Below are 25,047 nucleotides of genomic sequence, written 5' to 3'. Positions count from 1 at the left end.
CTTACTGAACACCCTCATGCTCCAAGTAAAGAAAAGGCTACCCCTTGTCGCTCATCACGTGGGGTCTGAATATGAACCTTCAGCATTTTGTCAGTTCTTTTGTGTTGGACAAATAAGATCTTTCTAGTTTTATCTATAACATGTATTTCCCCTTTCAATTGTCTTCTTTTTATTATTTTCAGATAATAATAAATATTAATAAATATTTCAGATAATAAGATATAAATAATAATAATAATTTTAAAAAAACTTTTTGACCATGCCCTGTGACATGAGGGATGTTAGTTCCCTGACCAGGGATCAAATCTGAGCTCCTTGCATTGGAAGCATGGAGTCCTAACCCCTGGATCGCCAGGGAAGTTCCCAGAAATTACTTTTTAATTAGTTATTTATTTTGGACTGCGCTGAGTCTTTGCGGCTGCGCTCAGGCTCTCTCTAGTTGCGGCAAGTGGGGGTTCCTCTCTAGTTGCAGTGCGCAGCTTCACATCGTGGTGGCTTCTCTTGTTGCGGAGCACGGGCTCTAGGGCGTGCGAGCTTCAGTGGTTGCGGCTCATGGGCTTAGTTGCCCTGGGCCGTACATGGAGTTCTCCCGGACCAGGGATGGAACCAGTGACCCCTGCACTGGCAGGTGGACTCTTAACCACTGGACCACCAGGAAGTCCCCCAGAAAATTTTATTGTGATCGAAGTTGAATCCAAATGGGCTCTTCCCACCTGATGGAATAATAAGGTACAAGTGTCACTTTCACTGTACATTTGGAAAGCTAACTGACCAGTGCTGAGCCGGGTGGTCGTCCGAGATGAGCAGGTGCTGGGGGCCTCTTTGCAGAGACTCAGATGTTCTGGCCATCCATGCCTGACCCATGTGAACAGGAGGAGGCTGGGAACGCCTGCCCACCATGTCAGGAGCACTGAAAACGGGGCCTATTTTACCTCTAGCAACTTTTCAGATTGTTGGTGAAAACTCATAGCGTTGTTCCTACCTCGACTCCCCTTACACGTGTACAGTGTCACCAGCATTCTGGGAAAAAGGTTTTAGGGGAGCCCAGGTCCCACGAGGTCCCCCAGGGTCCTTGCATATCAACATGCACTATTGCCTTAAGAGGCACTTTGTCCCTGTCTGGAGTCCTGGCAACAGTAAATGGACTTCATCACCAGAGGACTGGCTTCTGAGGGTCCCTGGACACTGCACAGACCTGCCCAGGAGCTGAGGGCAAGCCCACTGTCACTTTCTCCACTCTTGGGACCGACACACTTTTCTCTCTTGCTCCTTTCCTCCTCCTGTAGACCCAGGAGAAGGCCCCTCCTTTCTTCTGCTTTTTCCCCCAAATACTTTTTTTCCTAGAGAAACTCATATGCGTACAAGAGCTGGTTAGATAAAATAGCTTTCTCTAAACTTTCACAGAAATGGCAGTGTACATCCGATGATAAATCAATGGACAATAGGGAGTGGTGGGGACTGGGGCTGAGTGGAATGTGACTGCCCTGCTTACAGGGCCAGCTGCTTCTCTGATCCAACTGATTGCTCTCTTAGAGGAAGGCAAGACCTGTTTCCAGACCTTTACTGTTTTTTTTTTTTTGGAAGTCAGACTTTAAATAGAGGTGCATGCAGCAAAATTCACCAACTTTAAGTGTATATAGTTCAGTGAATTTTGACAAATGATTTAACCACCACTCAGTCATGAAATAGAACATTTAATTTTTCAAATGACAAGCTGGGAACCCAGATTTTTATGCGATGTTTCTTTTTATTTACCTGACTGTGCCAGGTCTTAGTTGTGGCATGCAGGCTCTAGTTCCCCAACCAGGGATCAAACCCGGGCCCCCTGCATGGGGAGTGCTGAGTCCTAGCCACTGGACCACCAGGGACGTCCCTGTGTAATATTTCTTTATTAAAATGTTAAAAGGTATAACATGGATCAAACAGGCTGTAATGGCAGGGTTGATGCAGCCCGGGGGATGCACCCTCTGAGCTTTAGGAAAACAGAATCCAAAAAGTCTTACTGGTGATTGTGTGCTCCTGCCCCGATTGACTGCCCCGAGTCCCTCCCCTGAGCTGGGGAGCACAGGTCCCCGGACCTACCAAGGGAGGGGGAGGCAAAGAGGAAGGTCCCCTGCTAGCACAGGCCCTTATCTGCCAGCCATGGCCCTCACGCCTCCCTCTCCCTCTGCTTCTCTGGCTAGGCCAAGGCCAACCTGGACAAGAACAAGCAGGCGCTGGAGAAAGAGAACGCGGACCTGTCCGGAGAGCTGCGAGTCCTGAGCCAGGCCAAGCAGGAGGTGGAGCACAAGAAGAAGAAGCTGGAAGTGCAGCTGCAGGAGCTGCAGTCCAAGTACAGCGACGGGGAGAGGGTCCGGGCCGAGCTCAACGACAAGGTCCACAAGCTGCAGGTGAGGCGACTTCGTTGGGACCGTCTCTGAAGGATGAGGTTCTGCCAGCGAACGAAGCCTCTGTCCATTTCCTTGCGTTACATTCCTTGGGGAGATGAGATGGTTGCCTTATCAATTTAACCTCTAAAAACTCCTACCTGCTCATTCAAAATGAGTATTTATTGAGTGCCTGCTGTATGCCAGGTGCTGTGTTTGATCCTGAGATACAACAGCAAGGAAGAAGACAAACACTGTCCCTGCCCCCGGAGAACTCCAGCACAGTGCGGGGAAAGACATTAATAACCATGCAGATGAATATGAAATGAGGCTGGGAAGCAGAGACACATACTGCAATGAATATAAATAATACAAGGGCCTGGGCCTGTGGGAGGAGGAGTCAAGGAAGGCTTCCCTAAGAAGGATGTGCAGCCTGACAGATAAGAAGTCTGTCTACTTACAGACAGCGAATAGCATGTGCAAAGGCCCAGGACTGAGTGAGAACTCAGAAGAGATCACGTAAGGCCAGTAGAGCTAGAATGATAAATCTGATGGACGATAGGGGATGGTGGGGACTGGGGCCAAGTGGAGTTTACAGGAAGGGGAAGACATGTAGCACAAAATGGGCCTGGAGTAGGTTGTGGCCAGAAGACACAGGGCCTTTAGGGCCCTGTTATATATGCATATCGGTCTTCACTCTGAGTGATGGGAAACCACTGATGGTTTCAAATTGAAGAATGACATGGTCTGTTGGTCTTTGGTCTTGATTAGCTTTGAACAGACATTTGGACTGACTTTCCATTCATGGAATATGGCCTACCTTTTGATAAATATTTAATGCACTGAGAGCCTGGGCCAAGAGTACAGGACAGTGTGAAGTATGAGTTTTTCCACACATAGCTGAGCACAGGGGGGTTGCTATCCTAACAGAGCATCCTGGAGGAGTGAAGATCATTTATATCCTCACTGTAAATGGGAGGAGGACGGATGGTGGGCTGGCGTTTCTGAAGGGATTTGTTCAGAGATACCAGGGCCTGGAGTAAAAGGCAGAGGAAAGGTAGAGAGCTTTCTACCTTTAGTGCCTGCGACTGTGGTTTTCCTGTAAGGGGCAGTGAAAGGTGAGGAAGAGGGGTGGTGGGGACAGGACCCTTGGATGTGGAGGTGCGCCCTGCAGCCTCTTCCCCCACTTTAGGGACTGGGTAAGTCCAGACCACTGCTCAGTGTCTGGACCCACAGACCTGCTCTTCATGTTTGCCAACTTTGGCAAGGCTCCAGGATCCATGTGGAGGGCTCAGGGCCCAATTAGTACAGTCTAACCACAGTATAACAGGGCTCTCACAGGGTCTCGGAACCAGCATCTACTAGAGATTGCAACTTGTAGGCAATGTCCTTCCTTCCCCTAGGTGACCATGGAGTCACCATCACCAGGCCCCTTAGCTCATGGGAACCTCTCAATGAGTGGACACCCCAAGACCTATCACTGAGTACAGAAAGCCCCTATTACTTAAGGACGATCCTGTCCTGGATGATCCAACTAACCAGTCTCTGGGCACCCACAGAATGAAGTGGAGAGTGTCACGGGGATGCTCAACGAGGCGGAGGGCAAGGCCATCAAACTGGCCAAGGACGTGGCGTCCCTTGGGTCCCAGCTCCAGGACACCCAGGTGGGTATCAGGCCACGTCATCTGGAGGCACCTGGGGTACGGCCTTCATGGGGGTGGGCCTGGACTTCGACGTGTCCTTTTTGTAGGAGCTGCTTCAAGAAGAAACCCGGCAGAAGCTCAACGTGTCCACCAAGCTGCGCCAGCTGGAGGACGAGAAGAACAGCCTGCAGGAGCAGCTGGACGAGGAGATGGAGGCCAAGCAGAACCTGGAGCGCCACATCTCGACCCTGAACATCCAGGTGCCCACTGCGTGTCTTTGCCCCGGAGGGTAGATCAATGGCTCGGATGTGACTGTGGTGGAACGGTGGCACCGTTCTGCTTGACTCACTAGCTCCCCCTGCTGTTGATTTTATTCATTGATGGTCGTGGCTTCTCAGGGACACGGGGGCTGGGACTCCTTTAATCCCACCTCCTCTCATCCCACCCTGGACACTGCCATTTCAGCTCTCCGACTCGAAGAAGAAGCTGCAGGACTTTGCCAGCACCGTGGAATTCCTGGAAGAAGGCAAGAAGAAGTTCCAGAAGGAAATCGAAGGCCTGACCCAGCAGTATGAGGAGAAGGCAGCTGCTTATGACAAACTGGAAAAGACCAAGAACAGGCTTCAGCAGGAGCTGGACGACCTGGTCGTCGATTTGGACAACCAGCGACAACTGGTGTCCAACCTAGAGAAGAAGCAGAAGAAGTTTGATCAGGTGGGGCTGAAGGGCCCTCCCCTCCGCTCACAGACCCTGGCTGGGGGGCAAGGGTCTGGGTCTGCAGAACATCCGGCATGGCTGCTGCGAATGTGGCAGCATCCCATCCTGGCTTTGCTGGGCGCGATGGAAGGCTGGCCGGCTTGGGTGAGGCCCCTCGAGGGGTCAGTGAGGACAGCGGCGAAGCCTCAGTGGCCGTGACTTCCTAGGTTCCACCGCCACCACAAGGGCCATCTAGAAACCCAGTCATGCCTTGAGTTCTAGCCGATGAGGAATGAGGTTTACTGATTTTACTCACTCAGTGAGTATTTGTTGGGTGCCTACTGAGGATTCCAATGAAAGTATCTACCCTTGAAATACCACTGTTCCTTAACATCTCATCACAAAGAATCTTGAGCACACAGCAAAGCAGAAAGGATTGTGCTGTGAACACCTGGACATTCACCACCTTGATTCAATCACTAAGGCCTTACCATACTGACTTGGGGCTTCCCTGGTGGCTCAGATGAAAAAGGATCTGCCTGGAATGCAGGCACCTGGGTTTGATCCCTGCCTGGGTCAGGAAGATTCTCTGGAGAAGGGAATGGCAACCCGCTCCAGTATTCTTGCCTGGAGAATTCCATGGACAGAGGAGCCTGGCAGGCTATAGTCCATGGGGTCACAAAGGGTTGGACATGACTGAATGACTAACACTTCACTGACTTTATTTATCACATGCTTATTTATGAGTGTATTACATGTCTCATTTGTATCTTATCTTTTAGATGCATTTAAAAGCAAATTACAGACAACTGTACATCACCCTCTAGATACCTCCACACTGCATATAAACTAGGGTTCATTTTTCAAAATATTTTTTCTTCCCTTGAAGTAAAATCACATACAATGAAATACATAAATCTTAAGTGTACACTCACTGAGTTCTGATAAATGCATACACCTGTATGACCCAAATCCCTAAATACTACCAGCTTTTAATATGTGTTACTCAGAGTCAGTAAGTATGATTTGGTTTACATGTGACTCAGGATTTATTCCAAAAATCAATTTGGGGATGGAATTTTGGGGTTCTTCTCTTCTCTACCAGCCATCCCTTCTCTGTGCTGACAGCTTGTGAGTGCTTCGTATCTGCTGGTTCCTCATCTGGTCCAGGGTCTGAGACTGCTGTATTATTTTCCCATCACAAACAGTGGAGAGTTTTTGTGTTGACTGCTGTTGGGAGTCCCGGTTACTTGCCCATCTTGGCTGGACTCTGGCAGTCTGGGTTCTGGACGCTACAGTGAATACTGCTCTTTTTGTTGTTGTTATTTAGTCGCTCAGTTGTGTCCAACTCTTTGCGACCCCTTGCACTGGAGCCCACCAGGCTTTTCTGTCCACGGGATTTCCCAGGCAAGGACACTGGAGTGGGTTGCCATTTCCTTCTCCAGGGGATCTCCCTGACCCAGGGATCCAACGCAAATTTCCTGCATTGGCAGGAGGATTCTTTCCCACTGAGCCACCGGGGAAGCCCCTTTTCTATTTCTAAAGATGAGATTAATGTCAGAATGGGGTATTCTTGGAGCTGCCTCTCCAGGCAGAGGGTGTGTGCAGATCCATCCACACACTCACCATTTCCCTACTCAGAGGGTGGCTCAGAGGGTACTTTTGTAAGGGAGTGACTGTGGCCAAGAAATAAGAGAATAACTGGCCTCTGGCAGGATTGTCATGCTGACCTTGGTCACGGCATGTTCTATCCAACATGGGCAGCATTAGTGATTTCTAAGCACAAAGATACGGCCAATGCTGGCTCTGCAGAGCTGACCCAGAAGTTGGCAAGCAGGACTGTTATAAACTATTTGCATAGATATGTAACCTCCTCCCGGCTGCGCACAAGGATGAGTGCGGCTGCACATAAGCCTTCTTCTCCACGTTTGCAGTTAAGTGCAGCCGACCCTGGGGCGTGCCTAGAGCTCACCTCGGGGTCCTTGGCTGTGTTGCAGTTGTTGGCCGAGGAGAAAAACATCTCTTCCAAATATGCGGATGAGAGGGACAGAGCCGAGGCAGAAGCCAGGGAAAAGGAAACCAAAGCCTTGTCGCTGGCGCGGGCCCTTGAGGAAGCCTTGGAAGCCAAAGAGGAGCTCGAGAGGACCAACAAGATGCTCAAAGCCGAGATGGAGGATCTGGTTAGCTCCAAGGACGACGTGGGCAAGAATGTAAGTGGCTCTTCATCGTCTTTGCTTGTCCATGTCCCCCTGCCCCTCTCTGTTAGTTACCAGTCCATGGGTAAAGAAGGGGGCCCCACACCTCATTCATGGTAAGCAATAATCAGGAACTGAAGGGAGTCCCTTGGGCTGATGCAAAGAGGGGGCCTGGTTGGGAACAGCCTTTGGGGGCAGGGTCTGAGTCAAAGGTTCGGAGAGGAAGGCTGTGGTCTGGACTCCTGGTCACGCATCCCAGGGGTATCAAAAGCCACCTCCTGGACCATGATGAGCTGCCCATCACTGGGGGCTGCCCTTCATGACATCACCCCTCACGTCAAAGGTCCATGAGCTGGAGAAGTCCAAGCGGGCCCTGGAGACACAAATGGAGGAGATGAAGACCCAGCTGGAAGAGCTGGAGGATGAGCTGCAGGCGACAGAAGACGCCAAGCTGAGGCTGGAGGTCAACATGCAGGCCCTTAAAGTGCAGTTTGAGCGAGACCTCCAGGCGCGGGACGAGCAGAACGAAGAGAAGCGGAGACAACTCCAGAGGCAGGTAAGCTGTGGGGGCGGAGGGGGAGAGGGGGGAGGGAGCCAGCCGCCATTCCTTCCTTCCACCGCGCCGCCGCTTCTTGGCTTCGGGGAGACTCTGACTTCTCACTTGTGACCCGGGGACGGGCATCCCACCTTCGGTGGTGGTGCAAACCTGGGCCCTGGGGGAAGGGACCCGAGGGGCGGCTCTGCCCCGCAGCACACGTTTCTGGCCTCACGCAGCTCCACGAATACGAGACGGAACTGGAAGACGAGAGAAAGCAACGTGCCCTGGCGGTGGCGGCCAAGAAGAAGCTGGAAGGGGATCTGAAGGACCTGGAACTGCAGGCCGACTCGGCCGTCAAGGGAAGGGAGGAAGCCATCAAGCAGCTGCGAAAACTGCAGGTGGGTGACGCCCCAAGTACCAGGGAGGTTGGGCCCACAGCCGTGGGAGGACGCAGCCTCCTTCTGTCGCTGGTGCCTGGTCACCCGTGCTTTTCCACCACGCTTTTGCTTTGGGGGCTGTTTCCTGCCCTGGGGGCGGAGGTGGCGAGGTCACCCTCCACCTGGTGACCTCCACCCTCCTCCCCAGGCAGAGCAGCCTAGCAACAGCCAAACACTATCCTCAGGTGTTTGGCTGCAGGCTTCCCTGGTGGCCCAGATGGTAAAGAATCTGCCTGTGTAATGCAGGTTCTATCCCTGGGTTGGGAAGACCCCCTGGAGAAGGGAATAGCAACCCACATCAGTGTTCTTGCCTGGAGAATTCCATGGACAGAGGAGCCTGGCGGGCTATACAGTCCATGGGGCTGCTGTGAAGGGTCGGACATGACTGAGAGGCTAACACTCAGACCTCAGCACCGTTTCTTAGGTCTGCGGAGCCCGTCCAGAGCGGTGCCCACAGACAGCCACATGCGGCCAAGGGCTTTGTGGTTAATGGTGGGAAAGCCTAGGCTTCCTTGGTGGCTCAGACGGTCAAGAATCTGCCCGCGATGTGGGAGACCCAGGTTCAATCCCTAGGTTGGGAAGATCCTCTGGAGGAGGAAATGGCAACCCACTCCAGTATTCTTGCCTGGAGAATCCCCTGGACAGAGGAGCTGGCAGGCTACAGTCCACGGGGCTGCGAGGAGTCGGACACGACTGAGTGACTAACACACACTTGGGCCGGCAAAGAAAGGTAATCCGTGCTGCAGGACCCGGTGAGTAAGGACTTCTTAGCTGGTCCTGCCTGTCCTCACGCAGGCTCAGATGAAGGACTTCCAGAGAGAGCTGGAAGATGCCCGCGCCTCCCGGGACGAGATCTTTGCCACAGCCAAAGAGAATGAGAAGAAGGCCAAGAGTTTGGAGGCAGACCTCATGCAGCTACAGGAGGTAAAGCCTTCTCCGTACTGTGGGGGCCCTGACGGGGGGGCCCTGGGCCCCCCAGGCTCAGGTGCCCGCATTCAGCACCCCACAGGCGGGGGGCCCGTAGCACAGGCGTGGAAAGACACAGGGTTTTCTCGCTGACAGATCTGCAGGCCTCCCCCCAAGCTCAGAGGAGGCCATGCCATTTTCAAGGATGGCCGTGAAGACGGCTGGGGGCCTGCTGCTGGGAGTGGGGTGGATGCTTGGGTGTGGCTCAGCCCCTCCTGGCAGGCAACCGGTTTCCTTCCTCCCCACCTCCCACCGTCCAGGATCTAGCGGCGGCCGAGAGGGCTCGCAAGCAGGCAGACCTGGAGAAGGACGAACTGGCCGAGGAGCTGGCCAGCAGCGTGTCGGGAAGGTAGGAGCCGCCTGGGGAGAAAGGGGTCCCTAGGCTCACATGATGAGAGGCAGTCAGTCAGAGGAGGCTTCCTGGACCGCATGCTAAGGCTGAACATGACAGCAAGATCAGCTGAGCTTGTGACAGGGGTCATGGGCTTTTCATATCCTATTTGGGGGTGTAGTCTGGTGGGGACGGGGCATATGGTGACGTCAGGGAGGAGGGAGCTGGTCTTCATCTCAGGCCTGGCTGTGCTGACACCAGCTGGCTCCCTGCTTCCCAGCTGTATGAGTTTGCACAAGTCTCTAAGCCTCTCTGAGTCTCGACTGTAAAAGAGGACGACCCCGAGGCATTGCTCCTCCGAGGGAGAGAGCTGTCTAGGCCTAGGGGAGGCTGGGGGTCCCAGGGCGGCTGCCTTTCCCTTAGGAACACGCTGCAGGATGAGAAGCGCCGCCTGGAGGCTCGCATCGCGCAGCTTGAGGAGGAGCTGGAGGAAGAGCAAGGCAACATGGAGGCCATGAGTGACCGCGTCCGGAAGGCCACGCAGCAGGTGGGGGCCGGAGCAGCCCAGATCCATCCTGGGACGGGCCCCCGTCCCTGCACCAGCCGCCACACTGGTGCCGGACAGGCTCCTGTGTGCCAGGCCCGGGCGGGGCAGGGGGTGAATGAATGAGGCAGGAGAGGAGGGACCCAGCACATCTGCTCCAGAGTGCCCACTCCCTCCTCTCCGGTCACCCCAGCACCCAGCCTGCAGGGCCTCCCGTGGTGGCTCCCTCCAGCAGACAAGGCTGGCCCATGAGGGCTTGGCAGTCTCCTTCCCGCCTTTTCTTTAGCCCCCACCTCTGGACAGTGAGCACCCCTCCACGATGGGCACTGGGGACCCGTCATGGAGCCAGAGTGGCACTGATGTGGCCTGGAAGGGCTGCCCCTGGGCTGAGCCTTGAAGGATGGCTGGGTGCCGGAGGGGAGGGAGGGGGGCTTCCGGGCGCCCTCCACCTGGTGACCTCCATCCTCCACCCTCCTCCCCAGGCGGAGCAGCTCAGCAACGAGCTGGCCACGGAGCGCAGCGCGGCCCAAAAGAATGAGAACGCGCGGCAGCAGCTGGAGCGGCAGAACAAGGAGCTGCGGAGCAAGCTGCAGGAGATGGAGGGGGCAGTCAAGTCCAAGTTCAAGTCCACCATCGCGGCCCTGGAGGCCAAGATTGCACAGCTGGAGGAGCAGGTGGAGCAGGAGGCCAGGTACAGGGCGGGCATCGAGCAGCACCCCAGGGACCACCTGCCTGCCAGCGATCAGTGGGGGCGTGGAGGGGTAGGCCAGCCTCACTGGGCATCAGCTCCAGCTCAGAGGTCCGGCGCGGCAGCTGTGCTGCGTGAACTGAGAGGACACGGGAAGGCGCTGTGCGCCGAATGAGCCTGAGACACTAGCTGCTCTAAGCAGCCGGACTCCTCAGTGGCGTCAGCTGGGCTTCCCGGGAGCTCCCGGGACTTTGCCTAACCCGGGTCTGCAGGCTGTCATGTTAACGGGTGCACCAAACAGCCAGGTCCTCAGCCCTTTCGGCACCCACAGTCACGGGCAGGCTGCTCACTTACACACGGTCCCTGAGCTGAAAGGTCAGGGTCTAGATCCTGACACTGTTTTTGCCTTTTTTTTTGTGGTGACTTTATAGATGAGTCACGTGCCACAACAGTTCACCAATTTAAAGCATACGGCTCTGGGTATGTGTGCTTAGTCGCTCAGTCGTGTCCAACTCTTTGCAATCCCATGGACTGTAGCCCGCCAGGTTCCTCTGCCCGTGGAATCCCCCAGACAAGAATACTGGCGTGGGTAGCCATTCCCTCCTCCAGGGGACCTCCCCAACCCAGGGATCGAGTCCGGGTCTCCCGCATTGCAGGCAGATTCTTTACCATCTGAGCCGCCAGTGCAGTTCAGTGGCTCTCAGTGTACAATTCATCGGCACACATTCACTACAGTCAGCTGTGGCACATTGAGAACCAGTAAGAAGCCCTGTATCCTTAGCCATCACCCTCTATTTCGCATCCCCGGCTCCAGGCAACCACTCATCTACTTTCTGTCTCTATTGTCTATTCTGGACATTTCACAAAGGGGGAGCATACAACACAGTGCTCCTTGTTAAGACTGGTTTTCTTTCACTGAGCATGTTTCCAAGGTTCTCCCACACTGTGGCCAGGTCAGCACGTCATTCCTTTTCATGGACGAATACTGTTCTCAGAATGAGCTCTGATTCGGGCTCAGGACAAGTGCCCACGTGGTGACTTCCCTGGTGGCCCAGTGGTTAAGACTCTGTGCTCCCGATGCGGGGGGGGGGGGGGGACAAGGGTTTGATCCCAAGTCAGAGAACTAGATCCCACATGCCACAGCTAAGACCCAGTGCAGCCAAATAAGTAAATAATTTAATAAAAAAAAAGTGCCCACGTGGGTGATGCTGGTCGGGTTCACGCACTGGCTGCAGGGAGGCCCTCCCCATCTGAACCTTCCCTGCTTGCCCTGTGTGCGCAGAGAGAAACAGGCGGCCGCCAAGTCGCTGAAGCAGAAGGACAAGAAGCTGAAGGAGGCCCTGCTGCAGGTGGAGGATGAGCGCAAGATGGCAGAGCAGTACAAGGAACAGGTAACTGCACCCCGGCCCCCCGCCCAGCCCCGCAGGCCCCGCCACGCACCCGCCTGACCCTCGGGCCGCTCCTTCCCAGGCCGAGAAAGGAAACGTGAGGGTCAGGCAACTCAAGAGGCAGCTGGAGGAGGCGGAGGAGGAGTCCCAGCGCATCAACGCCAACCGCAGGAAGCTGCAGCGCGAGCTGGACGAGGCCACAGAGAGCAACGAGGCCATGGGCCGCGAGGTGACGGCGCTCAAGAGCAAGCTCAGGTGAGGCACCGGCCCCCGGGGGCCTGGGGTTGCGGGCTGGGCGCGCGGGGTGGCCTGGAACACCCACAGTGGCTCAGGGGCCCTCTCCCCGGAGCCGCTCAGCTCATCCAGTATGCAGCACCAGCTGTAGGCAGCACCAGCCTGTGCTGGATGTGGGCGGGGCTCAGGTCACAGGGGCGATGCCTCTGAGCGGCTCCCCTTCCGTTCCAACAACCAGTCCCTTCCCGTCCTCCTGGCGAGGAGCAGGAGAACCAGGCGGTGTTTCCGTCTCCTGAGACCCTTCTTCTCTGTGTCAGGACATCAGCAGACTCCCTTCTGTCTTCCCCTCTCTTCTGCACTTTCTCTTCCCCGCTGTTCCTAACTCAAGTTTCTCTGCCTGATCGCCATCCAGGGCTGAACAACTCTGTTTATCATGGGTTTCCCTGGTAGCTCAGATGGTAAAGAATCTGCTTGCAAAACAGGAGACCCAGGTTTGATCCCTGGGTTGGGAAGATCCCCTGGAGAAGGGCGGGGCAGCCCACTCCAGTATTCTTGCCTGGAACATCCCATGGACAGAGGAGCCTGGTGGGCTAGTCAGTCCAGGGGGTCGCAAAGAGTCGGACGTGACTGAGCGGCTGTCATGGGCTGGCCTGTGCCTGGCAGGACGCTGAGCAGCACCCTGGCCTCCACAAGCTAGACGTGGTGGCACGTCCCCTGATGTCCCCGGGGGTGCTGTTGCCCACAGTCGAGCCCCTCTGCCCTAAGTGGGCGGGGTGGTTTTCTCTCCCACCCCTGAACCTCTGGGCCTGAAGGCAGTAGGTGCTCCCTGCTCCCCAGGGCTCCTTCCAGCCCTGGTCCACCCAGTTCCCTGAAAGGCCTAGCTCCACACTTTCCGTGTCATCCGTCCACACCCGGCAGGCGGGTGATCTAGCCTCAAGTCCAGGACATTCTGTCCTCCAGGGCCCTGCCACTCGCCTGCACTCCTGCTAACTCTCAGCCCTAACCTGACCATCAGGCATCACATCATCAGCCCACCACCACCTTGCTTCAGCTCTCCCCTCTGTCTCCACCGGGGTCTTGCACCCCTCGGCTCATCCTCTCGCAGCCCCACCAACTCCACGGTTACGATCAGCTTCTCCCAACATCCTGCACACTCTGGTCCCTCTTCCTGCTGTGCTGGGCTCACCTGGTTAAAATACAACCCAAATGAAAACCAACTGCCAACCTTCTGCAGCTCAAAGCGGTGTGAGAAAGCCAACAGAAGCGCTGCCACTTCCATTGAGAAATGTGCCATTGAGACGCCAAGCTGACCCCACTTAGTGCTGCCAGGACTTTCCCCTCCCCCGTCCCTCTACCCCTCACCCCTCTTCTCAGCCTCCCCTCCCCCAGCCTCACCCCTCCCCATCTCACCTGCCCCTTCCCATCCTTCCCCCTCCCCTCCCCCACCCTCTCACCCCTCCCCTCCATCAGCCTCACCCCTCCCCCACATCTCACCTCCCCTCCCCCACCCTCTCACCCCTCCTCCACCCTCACCCCTCCCCTTCCCCAGCCTCACCCCCCCCCACCCTCTCACCCCTGCCCTCTCCCCTCACCCCTCCCCTCTCCCCTCACCCCTTCCCCACCCTCTCACCCCTCCCCCTCCCTCTCACCCCTGCCCTCTCCCCTCACCCCTCCCTCACCCTCTCACCTCACTCCCACTTGGGCATCTGCTTTTCACCCTCCCTGAACTTACTACCTCTGCCATCTTCAGTCTCTGCTGATGATTTTGCTTCCTATTTAACTGAAAAATGGAAACCATCATGAAGTATAAACAAGCCCCCACTTCTCCATACTTCCATACATCTGTGCTCATTTCCTCTACTTCCCCCCATTTCTGTGCTCAACTGTCCAGCACCAACTGAAGTCAACCCCACCACTAGACCCCTTACCCTCTTGTTTAACCAAGGATGTTGCTCCTGAAAGTCTTACCCTTCTTTCCTGTAATATATTCTCTCTCCCCGAGTCGCTCCATCAGCCGAACAAACCCAACCCTACTTCCTTGCAGCCTGTCACCATAAAACTCCCAGTTCAGCAGCATGCATTACATACAGCCCATCACGCCTCCTCATGGGGCCTCCTGGCCCCACCCTCACCGGGTGTCCTTCCTACCTTTCTGGCCGTCTTTCACCTCTTCTGCTGGGACCTCATCTTAAAGGCCAATTGCCGTTGGTCTGCCCAGACTGCCACCCTGGTCCTCTCTCCATTTCCACCTCTACTCACTCCTCAGGTGAACCTCAACCAGCCTGGTGGCTTTGGAATTCCATCCACAGCTAGTGACTTCCTAGTTTATCTCCTGCCAGACTTCCTGGGATTCCAGGCTTCCTTGACCTTCCTATTCAATGCCTAACAGGCAGCCTAAACACACCCCAACCTGAGCCCTGACTAAACCCGCTCATCCCCAAACCAGCTCCTTGCATAGTCCTCCTTGGTTCAAAGCTGCTGTTAACCTAGGCCAGAAGCCTTCCTTATTTTTCTCTCCAATACACCATGCATCCGAGCTGTTGAGAAATCGGTCAACTTTCCCTTAAGAAATACTCTGCATCCAGAATCCAACCATTTCTTGCCACCTGGCCCAACCTACCCTCTCCTCCCATCTGGACGACTTTCTCAGCCTCCTCGTGGGCCTCTCGCGTCCATACTGGCCTATGTTCCATTCTCAACACAGAAATGGTGTGGGATCATGCCCCTCCTATGTTTGGAGCCCTCCATGGGCTCCCATCTCGCTCAAAGTAACATCTTGACAACCGTTAGGTCCACTAGGCCCTGCACGATCTCTGTCTTCTGCCTCCTAAAGTACCCCTCCACCTCTTCATCTTCTGCCTCAGGGCCCTTGCAATGGCTGCTGTCTCTGCCTGGAATGCTCTTCCCCCAGCTCATTGCAATAGCTGCCCCCTCCTTCCCTTCCTTCAGGTGTTTACTCATCCATGTGATCAGAACTTCCTGCCTCACTCCCTGCCATTCTCTTCTCTCTTGGCCACCTGTCATCGTGGAACTTGTTATTCTTTTACTTATGTCATATACAGTCTGTCCTCACTCTTGGCCTGCAAGGCCATAAGCACAGAGGCTGTGTCTGCTTATTCATCCCCAGTGTCTGGGCACAGAATAAACCTTCAGTCACTGAGTCAGAGATGATGTTTATCCAACCTCAGCCATTCTCACACCACCTTTCCCATTTTGCCTTAGTCTCTTACCATCTGTACTTTTGTTGACTTGATACTTGCTTTGAAATTTACTGTGTAAATCATACATGTGTCTATTGACAAATGAAACCTATCTCCCCTATGTTGTTAAACCAGGGTCCCCTGCATCAACAGGTCACAATCAAGTTAAACACAGTGAAAACAAAACAACAGTGAGTTCTAGCTATTGTGGCCACAAACTGATGACTGTGACCCAAAGGCCGACTTCTCACTAAAAAGACAATGACAAAAAATGACATTAGCACCAAACAGACTCTTTGACATAATCAGATGTATTTAAAGAGTGGAAAGGGGAATCCCTTTCTCAGGGTGCAATTCAGCAACCCAAGGGCATGCCTGAGGACCCTCTGAAATCACCTGGCATCTCAGCTCCAGACTCTGAGAACCACTCTAGCAGACAAGGGGAAGCCTAAACCCCTGTCACAAGGGGGTAGTGAGCATCTGGCTCGGAGTGCGGGCATTCAGGAAGGAGCACCCTGCCCTGCAGTGACGGACGGGTGGTATGTCCCCACTGCTGGAACCCCCAGAACCCTCTCTGCTGCTGACTGGATGCTGCCCTTCCGTGGACGTGGGCTGAGCAGTGGGGGCCAGTCAGCCACCCCATTTTGTTGTCACTGTCCCTTTCTTGGGACTGATGTCTCTCTTTTTTTTTTTTTTTTTTTTTAATTTTTAAAATCTTTTGGTTGCACTTCGAGGCTTGTGAGATCTTAGTTCCCGGACCAGGGATTGAACCCAGTCCTCGGCAGTGAGAGCTCAGAGTGCCAACTAGACTGCCAGGGAATTCCTAGGACCAGTCGTGCAGCACAAGCCGACCATCCCTTTTGGAATCTGCCCCAGATAACTGACCCTTCTCTGGGCCGTACAGGCCGGTATTAGACCACCCACTTTTTTACAGTTAACATAAGCATACACATACATAGGGGTGGAAGACAGCTCCCACCTTTTCTGCCTTCTCTGAGTTCTCCAAACGTGCAAAAACCCAAGATCAAGCACGAGAGCTGTGAGTGAGTTTCGCAAGCCTAGCCAGCTCCTCAATGAGCAAGGAATTACAATGCACATTTCACACGATTTTACCAGCTAGATACATCGCAACACGAGCCCTCATTAGAGCCTGACCAACGCACCCATCCCTCCCCAGACTGCCAGGCATCTCCACGTGAGCCGCCCAGGTGCCCGCCTCTACCTTCTGGCTATGGGCATGAGAGGCAGTGGAGACAGTCGCGGTAATGAAGCACAGGCTGCTGCAGGCTCCTTGCCTGGAGTTGTTCAGGTTCTGGTGTCACAAGGATCTTCTGGCCTAGCTTACTCAGATTCCTTTACCTCCCATAAGAGAAATGCAGAATGGGAGGAAGCCATGAAGCCTACATTCTTTAAGCTCTGAAGGACAGAGAGTTGCTTTTTAATTGGAAAAAAACAAACCACTCGTCCTTTTGTGCGCCAGCTTCCCTGAGTGCTTGGCGGCTGCAGGCGCTCCGCTGTAAGGGTCCTTAAAAGTGGCTTTAACTACTGAATTGAAGCAGACGCCTTTAATGATTAAACTCGCACCTGAACAGGAGGATGGTAACCACCGGGGCCTCTCTCTCTCTGTTTCAGAGGCCCCCTCCCCCAGGAAGCTCCGCAATGACTCACCAGGTATCATGCCTGCAGCTTCGCAGCTCGTGTGTGCGTGTGTGGCTCCAGGTTCCCCTTTCCTTTCTGCCAACGCGTCCCCCGTCTCCCCGTCCCCCCTTTTGGGGCCCTCCCAAATTTCTGAGATGTCTACAAAGTCCGAAGGCTTAGGGATCTTAGGTTCAGAACGGTCTTTCATCAAAACCAAGATGTACCCAAGACAACCTCTTCACAAAGTCTTCCTTCCTCCCGCTTGGGCGTTTGACATGGCACTGATGTGGCCTGTCACACCGCGTGCTGACAAGTTTGGAGGCTGTCTTGCGTGGCTTGGAGGGTTCTTACTTGGGTGAGGCCACGGCTGGGCCGTGCCCCCTCATCTGGCTCAGGCACCTCGCTGAGCGGAGGCACCAGCACCACCGTCCGGGTACCTTCCTAGAGAATGGCTGCCTTCGGCTGGTCTGGTTCAAGGGTCGGAGTTAGCCAAGCACAGGGTCGTGGCGGCCCCCAGCCACAGGCCCCCTGGGCTGGGGTTTCCACACACGCGTGCGAGCGAACGAGCTCTCATCCCGACGTCTCACCCTCACTAGGGCTGCGTGGGGCTTCAGCGAGGCCGGCCGCTAACCACATCTTGAGCGCACGAGGGCCGGGTCCGGCCGAGTCTTTCCCAGAGGCCTCCCGGGCATGTGTTCACAGACCAGGGATTGGCACCCACGACTCGGGGGGTGCACGGGGCCGTCACAAGACAGGGCCCAGAGGCCTCGGCTTCTCTGGGATTCTAACAACGCCTTCACAAGTGCAGTTGGGCCCCAGGGCCTGGCTCCCCCTCATCTTCTTTGAGGCCCAGCCAGCCCTGCCTTCTGTCCGTCTTCTCTCCTGGAGAAATCTCGGCTTTGCTGTCACTGGAGCAAATACTTTGCTGTCACTTTAAATACTTAAAGCTGGAGGAGGAAGGGCAGGAGCTTTAGGTGGGAGCGTCACGCCTCTGGGGCACTGCTCTTGAGTGGCTCTCCTGCCAGCCCGGGATAAGCTGGGTCCCAGGCTTGACTGGAGTGTAGCCCCATTGGTTGATGGAACCTGAGTCCTTGTAGGGTAGCAGAGCCTACAGGCTCATGCTCATTCCTGGGACGCCAGCAGTGCCTGACATATGTTCCTGAGTCTGTGAACAGAACCCAAATTCTCCAGGATCAGACACTTCAAGCAAATTTTTAGAGGAGTCCCTTGTTCCTTTGGCAGAGATAGCCAGTTATCAACCTTTGCCTAGGATATGAGGCCTGTTTCTTCAAGCAAGGCTCCTGAACCAAAACAGATCAGCTTCAGGCCTGGTGCCCACACAGGGGGGCGTTCCAGGGACCCAGGCATGATTTACTTCTTAAGTCAAAGGAGCATATTGATCAGTTAAACTCCTCTAATTAGCAAATGTGGGCTTCCCAGGTGGCGCTAGTGGTAAAGAACCTGCGTGCCAATGCGGGAGATGTAAGAGACTCATGTTCCATCCCTGGGTCAGGAAGATCCCCTGGAGGAGGGCATGGCAACCCACTCCAGGATTCTTGCCTGGAGAATCCCCATGGTCTGAGGAGTCTGGAGGCTTACAGTTCACGGGCTTGCAAAAGAGTCGGACACGACTAAAGCAACTTAGCACACACGCAGTTAGCAAGTGCAGGCTCTTCTGAGAGGCCAAGGGAAACCGAGGCACCGTTTCCCAGCCCATCCCATCCAGTGTTGAACCTGGAAGGTTAGACGAGGAGGAGAAAGCTGTGTGGACGACTGCTGAGACCTGCATGCCGAGAACACACTGCTAATGAGGAAGAGAATTTTTACAGGTCACCTCCCCGGAGGGAGCGATATAAAGTTACTTTCAAAGGAGCTGGAGACCTAGAAGCTTCCTCTGACGGGAGGAAGGCTGCCCTGAGCCTTCACTTGGCAGTGTCTACCACTTTAAGTATTTATTCCTGATCGCTGTCCCCTTGGGAAGTACCATCTGCCATACCCAATGGGCTGTGCCGGCCTGGTTCCTCCCACCCTTGGACCCCAGATGGCTTGTGCTGGGAAGCCTGTCAGCGATCAGGAATCTCTGGGCCTTGCTTCTGCCTCCTGTCTTACCTGTCTGAGTTGCCCCCTGTGACTAAAGAATCGATGGGCTGGGCTCACCCTCGCGGCTTTCCTTTGTCCAGCCTTTGTGTGGTGAAGTGGATCGTTTTTTGTCGCAAAAGTCTGCTTTCTTCTTAGACATCCTAAAATGAGTTGAGACCGGTCAAACGGGGTCAGGTGGCCAGAGCTCAACATATAACATTATTTGTTGTGGTCGCTGAAAAGAAGGCAAACATTCCTTCCAAATGGTGGAGGTTAAGAGCAGGCGAGTCTGACTTTTCCTCCTCCTGCCCGCCCCCTGCCTTCTTACACAAAGCCTCCCTGCCAGTGACCAGGGCGGGCCCTGGTGGGAACAGGGCATCCAGCGGGACAAAGAGGCGATGGGAGTGGGAAAGAGAGAGGGGAAGGGGCGTCCCACCAGTTAGAGCTAAAAGACACCTTAGATTAACGGGTCTGATGTTTTCTGACAAATATGCACTGAGCACCTGTCCTCTGCCTTGCACGGTGCCTGCCATGGTGAGCACAAAACAGACGAGATCCCTGCCCTGGGGGACTCAGTCCAAGAATTCTGCTCCACGGAAGCAGGGTGTGTTGGTGCCTTTAACCAGACAGCATTCTTCTGACGACCACAGGGACCTCCTTCCCTCTCAAGGCTGCCCTTGTTGGTCACGCTCACTTTCCTCCAATTCAAAACCTAACCCCCTCCCCGCTTTTCCTTCTGCAAAAGAGGAGGTGGGGACACAACAGTTCCCCCCTCATCCCGGCCCCAGAGGGTAGGAATAATCCCACACGGGGAATCACCCCACTTACCTCTTTCCCTTCTTTTCTAAATACAAGTCCAGAGCCGACCAGAAGCCGGTGGGTCAGCAACTGACCAAGCCAGACATTTTTTAAAAGCAGATGGTCCTGCTTTGAAAAACCTATTCTGCCCCCATTGCAGCTGATTAAATGCACCCATACCTCCAGACGGGTCAGGATTTGTTCACTTCCACCTGAATATATTTGCGTCTCATTTGTTCCAAGTCTCTGTTTGGTCTTTGCTCAGTCTGAAAACCTCCTCCAACTTCGCAGATTTCTGTACTTAACAAACATGTGTCTTTAACCCACAGGCGAGGGAACGAGACCTCTTTCGTTCCCACAAGAAGGTCTGGAGGACGTAGAGTTATTGAGAACGCGGACGGTTCTGAGGAGGAAATGGACGCTCGCGATGCCGACTTCAACGGAACCAAAGCCAGTGAATGAATGACTTGCTCAAAACGGGACAGAACCAAACCCAGTGGACTTTGCTTAGCACCGTCTAAATCCATTTTCAAACTCCAAACATCACAGACACCCCTCACGATGAATATAAACACCGCCCTGCATTCAGGGCATCATCTTAAGTTTGGAACGAGGTACCAAAGGCGAAAAATCCAACAGGTGACACAGACACATCCATCCTCTCTGCCAAGAACTGTGCAGAGATTTTTTTGAATTTTTAGAAAAATATATCCACAGTAACTAATCACTGGCAACTTAATTTACATGAAACGGGGAGAAAGTCACCACCAAGATGGGTGCCCCTGCCGCTACTCCCCAGCTTCCCTCACTGTGGACCCTTCCATCGTCCTCGGCTGGGGGCGGGGGCCAGTTTGAGAACTCCTCTTCCCTCCGGTTCCCACGCGTCAGATGCACACAGTTCACTGAGATGAAGCGCCTTCTGTAGTCACGTGAGTTACAAAGGAGACGCCGCGCAAAGGCTAAGAGCAGGAAATTCACACTGTTTTATATGCACTGACTGTACTTAAAGACACCCTCACTAATAAAAGGTTATAAATCACTACAACCGAGTTGGCTTTTCTGTCGCTTTCAAGAGAAAAAGGACAGGACAGGATGGGTCGGGGAGGGAGAGGGGGCAGAGTGGCCTCATTTATGACCATCCTATGAAGTCAGTGGAGCAGGAACTGGCAACCCACTGGCCACAGTATTCTTGTCTGGAAAATCCCAGGGACAGAGGAACCTGGTGGGTTCCAGTCCCTAGGGTTGCAATGAGGCGGATACAACTACATGACTAACGCTTATGAAGTCAGGGTTGTTATTTCATTAAATGGGGAAACTGAGGTCTAGGGAGGTGAGAGGAATTGTCTGACACCCCGCAGCTGGCCAGGGGGAGAGCAGAACCGCAGAGTGAGTCTGAGGGAGGGGCTCTTCCACGCGGGAGGTGAGCAGCTCGAGGCCCAGGGAGCAGGACGGGGCTCAAGAAGAGCATCGCATCAATCAGAACAGCACGTGATGGGGGCTTCTCTGGCTGAGACTTTGCCTTCCAATGCAGGGGGTACGGGTCTGAACCCTGGTCGAGCAAGATCCCACGTGCCTTAGAGCCAAAAAACCCAAGACCTAAGACAGAAGCAATATTGTATGTAACAAGTTCAATAAAGACTTTAAAAATGATCCACATAAAAAATTCTTAAAAAATAAAACGAAACACACAAACCAGGTATGTAGTTAATGTGAAGAATAATAACCGTTCCTTGAATGTTTGAGTTAAAACAGAAGACTTCGCCCAGCAGGGGCTGACAAACTTTTTCTATAGAGGCCTAGAAATGGTCTCTGTCACATTTTGGTGATTTTTTTATTATTATTAAACTATCCTTTAAAAATGTATAAATCGTTCTTGGTGTGAGGGCCATAAAAACCGGGTGTGGGCCCATCCTTTCCTTCACCTGCATGCTCTAGACAGAGATGCCTGGCAAAGGTTCTGCTCGACACAAAACGACTCCAAACTCAGACTCTGTGGGCTCAAACAGACTGAAAAGAAAGGAATCACAGAGAACGAGGACACGCTGAAAGACCAAAGGTCAGATATAGCTTCAACAGGAAATACACGTGTTCCAAACACAACTCTAAGCTGACCTGAAAGGAAATTTTTAAAAAGTAGGTTTTTTTCATTGTCACTTGTTTTAAAAGAAGAAGTTTTTCACCATCGGATGCTCAAACACAGAAGCACTAACCAGCATTTACTGACCACCACAATCTAGCTGAAAGCCAGTTTCTCTTGATTTTATTGTTCTTTTAAAAAAATAAAAGTACATCTTTTACCGATACAGGTTAGAATGTTGCCATGGTAATGAGGTGAGCACTTGAGTTTAATTCTCTGCTGAATTTCAGTAGCACTTAAAAAGTTCTGTTTTTAACTGGGTATTTTTGCTGTTCTTTTGGAAAAATAACTTAGTAACAGAAGGCTGTTAGGCTGCATGCACATGCCTGAATTCACATGTTCTTTTTACTTGTGTCCAGAGTGTGAGGCGGCTGTTCAAAACCAACAGGGAGGAGCCACATGCCGTCTGCATGGAAATCCTGGGCTCGTTTCTTCTTTAATGAGGACGCTCCCAATACAACCCTGGTGGCTTCGTCTTATCTGAAGGTCCCCTTGATTATTTCATCAAGGCTTTACATGAAGTCCTGTTCGCAGGGGCTGCATGGCTAAGGCCATCACACCCCAGAAACCCTCAGAAGCAGAGGTCACTCCCAGACCTGGGTGGGAGGCTCGGGACGAGGATAGGTCTAAAGGCGACACAGATGTTCCACTGACCTGGTCCCCACAAAATTTACACTGAAACTCAAGCATGCGTCTAAAAGCCTCAGTGTCAGGCAGATTAAAAAGTCTTGGAGGTACGCGTGTATAAAATAGAGCTAGTGGGAAGCTGCTATGTAGCCCAGGGAGCTTGGCTCGGTGCTCGGTGATGGCCTAGAGGGGTGGGATGGGCGGCTCAAGAGGGAGGGGTATGCGTACACACGTAGCTGGTTCACTTTGCTGGACGGCAGAAGCTAACCAACACTGTAAAGCAATTATACTCCACTTTAAAAACAGTCTCGGAGGTACACCACACCACAGTTTGAATAAAACGTACGTGCCTGTTCTATTCTCCACCCCGGGCGTGATTTCACTGTCCTGCTGTGCCATAGCGCACTGGAGAGTTTGTTCTGGAAGAAGCACCAGCTGTGGGTGGCAGGGCGCGCCTAGGATGGGCTCGCACTCCACTTCATAGGTGTCTCCGATCATTAAAAACACCTCTCAAGACCAACGGGGACTCAGCTCAGCTGACAAGGATGGGGCAGCCCTGGCACCCACGTTGCCCTTTCCAGAGGGTCAGGGTGGTCCCGGCCCCCGGCTGTACATGCCAGCACGGAGGCCGGGCGTTAAGGGACTGCATTTCCTGCGGCCACCAACCCGGGGCCCCCGGCGATGGCCCTGGTCCCTTGGCTATGTGTGACTGCTTGCTCGTATTTCTCTAACTTAAAAAAAAACAAAAAAAACAACACCCAAAACCTAGTTTAAAGAGGGAAGGAGGGGAAGGGCTCGCCTCGGCTTCCGTGGCTTTCCTAAAGCAACATCTTGACTACACCCTGGGCTGACGGCAGCGACGGCGAGGAAACACTCGATGGCGGCTTCCCAAACTCCAGGCGTTTTCCCAACCTTCAGACAGAGCAAACCAAGTTAAGCGGACATTACAGCTGTTCTAGGCTGGCTAGCGCGGGGCCCACCAAGTTACAAGGGTGAATATCGGGGTCGGGAGCAGGGTCTCCCTGGGTCTCACTGTTCTCTCCTGTGAAATGAAGAAAAGGACACTGGCCATCTAGCGCTCACAGCCCTCCCCCAAAGCCACACAAAAAGCCCAGTCGCAGAAGACCCTCCAAAGAACGCCCCTGGCTAAAGGTTCAGAAGTCACGTGCATGGTGGGGAAAACAAATTTTTCCACTCCTGTCCTCTGTCTGTGCACTGACCACCCCAAATCTACACGGCCCGGGGGCCAGTGAGATGGTGGCACATCTTAGAAAATTCTAGAATCTAGAAGCCACCCTGATTTTTCTTCAGGCCAGAAAATAAATGAAGCTGTTAGAGGTCGGGTTTTTGTTTTCCAATCCGGTGATTGGCTTCAGGAATCCAGTCTGGCTGATTGAGTTTCCTGAAGGTTCTAAAGGGTTAAAAAAAAAATCAAAATCCTCTTCTGGGAGAAGCAGAGCAGTGTTTGAAGCCTGAGTCCCAAACAAGCGATTTATACAAAGGGCCTTCTCACAGCATGAGTGGGAGCTGGGGCTGTAGAGTCAATAAAAACGACCCTCTCCCTGGCCATTAGCCCAAACCAGAAGAGCTCAACTAACTCGGCCTTAAGGGAGAGTGATATGCTGACATAATTCCTGCAACTTTCAAAACAACGCTATTGGCCAGGGGTCAGAGGCTTCCGGCTGGAGTGGACGGGTTCTCCCGACACTGAGGAGGAGCAACGCGAGGCACTGACCCTTTGTCTCCTAGAGGCACGCTGCTGCCGCCCGGCCGCCGGTCCACGCTGTCTCTGCTTCTGCTCCCCCGCCCTGAGGCTGGGCCACTGGCTCGGCTTGGGGACTGATCGTACACGAAGTTCCGGCAGGAAGCAAGTTTGGACTCCAGGGCCTGGAGGGAGAGATGCTTTCATTGCTCAAGTTGAAGACAAGAACCCTTACACCTCTCGTCGGAGCCCATGTTGTTGCTCAGTCGCCCAGTTGTGTCTGACTCTTTGCCACCCCCTGGACCGCAGCACACCAGGCCGCCCTGTCCCTCACCATCCACTGCAGTTTGCCCAAGTTCATGTCCATTGCATCGGTCATGCCATCACTGTGATGATGTGCATGGGCCATCAGAGCCCATTCACATCCTAATAACTTAAGACAGTGGTTCTCAAACCAGAACCACTAGTGTTAGAACCACTATGTTAGAACCCCAAAGTGTGCCCTCCCAACCCCCCCCAAATTCAGTGTACATCCAACTCATACCATCGGCGGTCTAAGATATCTAGCAGCTTCCTGAAAAGTCACTAACCCTACCTATGGTCCAAGTCTGCCTACAAGAAAGAATGAAATTGACTTTTGGAATCATTCACTGTCGCTGTTACCTAGTTATACACACACCAAGTGAGTGGCAGGAGGTTTGAACAAGAATTTGCCACGCTGTAAAGAGACCCTCTGGGAACCAAACGGGCAGAGATCACCCTGGGCTTCTCTATAACCTAACTGTTAAAATCTGTTTGTAAAACAGCAAACCAGAAAACCAAAAGCCAAAAAGAAAAACA

General features: G+C 53.6%; 2 protein-coding genes across 7 annotated transcripts in view; one reads left to right on the top strand and one right to left on the bottom strand.

The window, feature by feature from the left end:
* The window catches only part of MYH11 (myosin heavy chain 11), a 125,928-nt gene extending 105,127 nt beyond the window's left edge, over positions 1–20,801 (top strand). For 2 of the 3 annotated variants that reach the window (XM_065924382.1, XM_065924383.1), the window contains 14 exons: positions 2,184–2,390; positions 3,926–4,030; positions 4,117–4,269; positions 4,475–4,723; positions 6,703–6,915; positions 7,244–7,456; positions 7,675–7,836; positions 8,671–8,799; positions 9,102–9,190; positions 9,596–9,719; positions 10,199–10,407; positions 11,687–11,795; positions 11,875–12,047; positions 20,071–20,801. In XM_065924382.1, the coding sequence (XP_065780454.1) occupies positions 2,184–2,390; positions 3,926–4,030; positions 4,117–4,269; positions 4,475–4,723; positions 6,703–6,915; positions 7,244–7,456; positions 7,675–7,836; positions 8,671–8,799; positions 9,102–9,190; positions 9,596–9,719; positions 10,199–10,407; positions 11,687–11,795; positions 11,875–12,047; positions 20,071–20,203 (2,268 nt within the window). In that variant the 3' untranslated portion in view covers positions 20,204–20,801. Of the gene's footprint in view, positions 1–2,183; positions 2,391–3,925; positions 4,031–4,116; positions 4,270–4,474; positions 4,724–6,702; positions 6,916–7,243; positions 7,457–7,674; positions 7,837–8,670; positions 8,800–9,101; positions 9,191–9,595; positions 9,720–10,198; positions 10,408–11,686; positions 11,796–11,874; positions 12,048–16,858; positions 16,898–20,070 lie in introns of all 3 variants that reach the window. The other variant, XM_065924384.1, reaches the window with a different exon arrangement.
* An 835-nt stretch (positions 20,802–21,636) lies between these two features.
* NDE1 (nudE neurodevelopment protein 1) overlaps positions 21,637–25,047 on the bottom strand; it is a 39,234-nt gene continuing 35,823 nt past the window's right edge. The window contains exons 8-10 of one of the 4 annotated variants that reach the window (XM_065924394.1): positions 24,241–24,392; positions 23,305–23,417; positions 21,637–22,778 (exon numbers count right to left, since the gene is read on the bottom strand). In XM_065924394.1, the coding sequence (XP_065780466.1) occupies positions 23,324–23,417; positions 24,241–24,392 (246 nt within the window). In that variant the 3' untranslated portion in view covers positions 21,637–22,778; positions 23,305–23,323. The other 3 variants (XM_065924393.1, XM_065924392.1, XM_065924395.1) reach the window with 3 other exon arrangements.

Source organism: Muntiacus reevesi, chromosome 2 (genome assembly GCF_963930625.1).
Source record: "Muntiacus reevesi chromosome 2, mMunRee1.1, whole genome shotgun sequence".
NCBI classification, from domain to species: Eukaryota; Metazoa; Chordata; class Mammalia; order Artiodactyla; family Cervidae; genus Muntiacus; species Muntiacus reevesi.
Note: the sequence above shows the minus strand (reverse complement) of the source record. Positions and strands in the feature narration are given on the sequence as shown.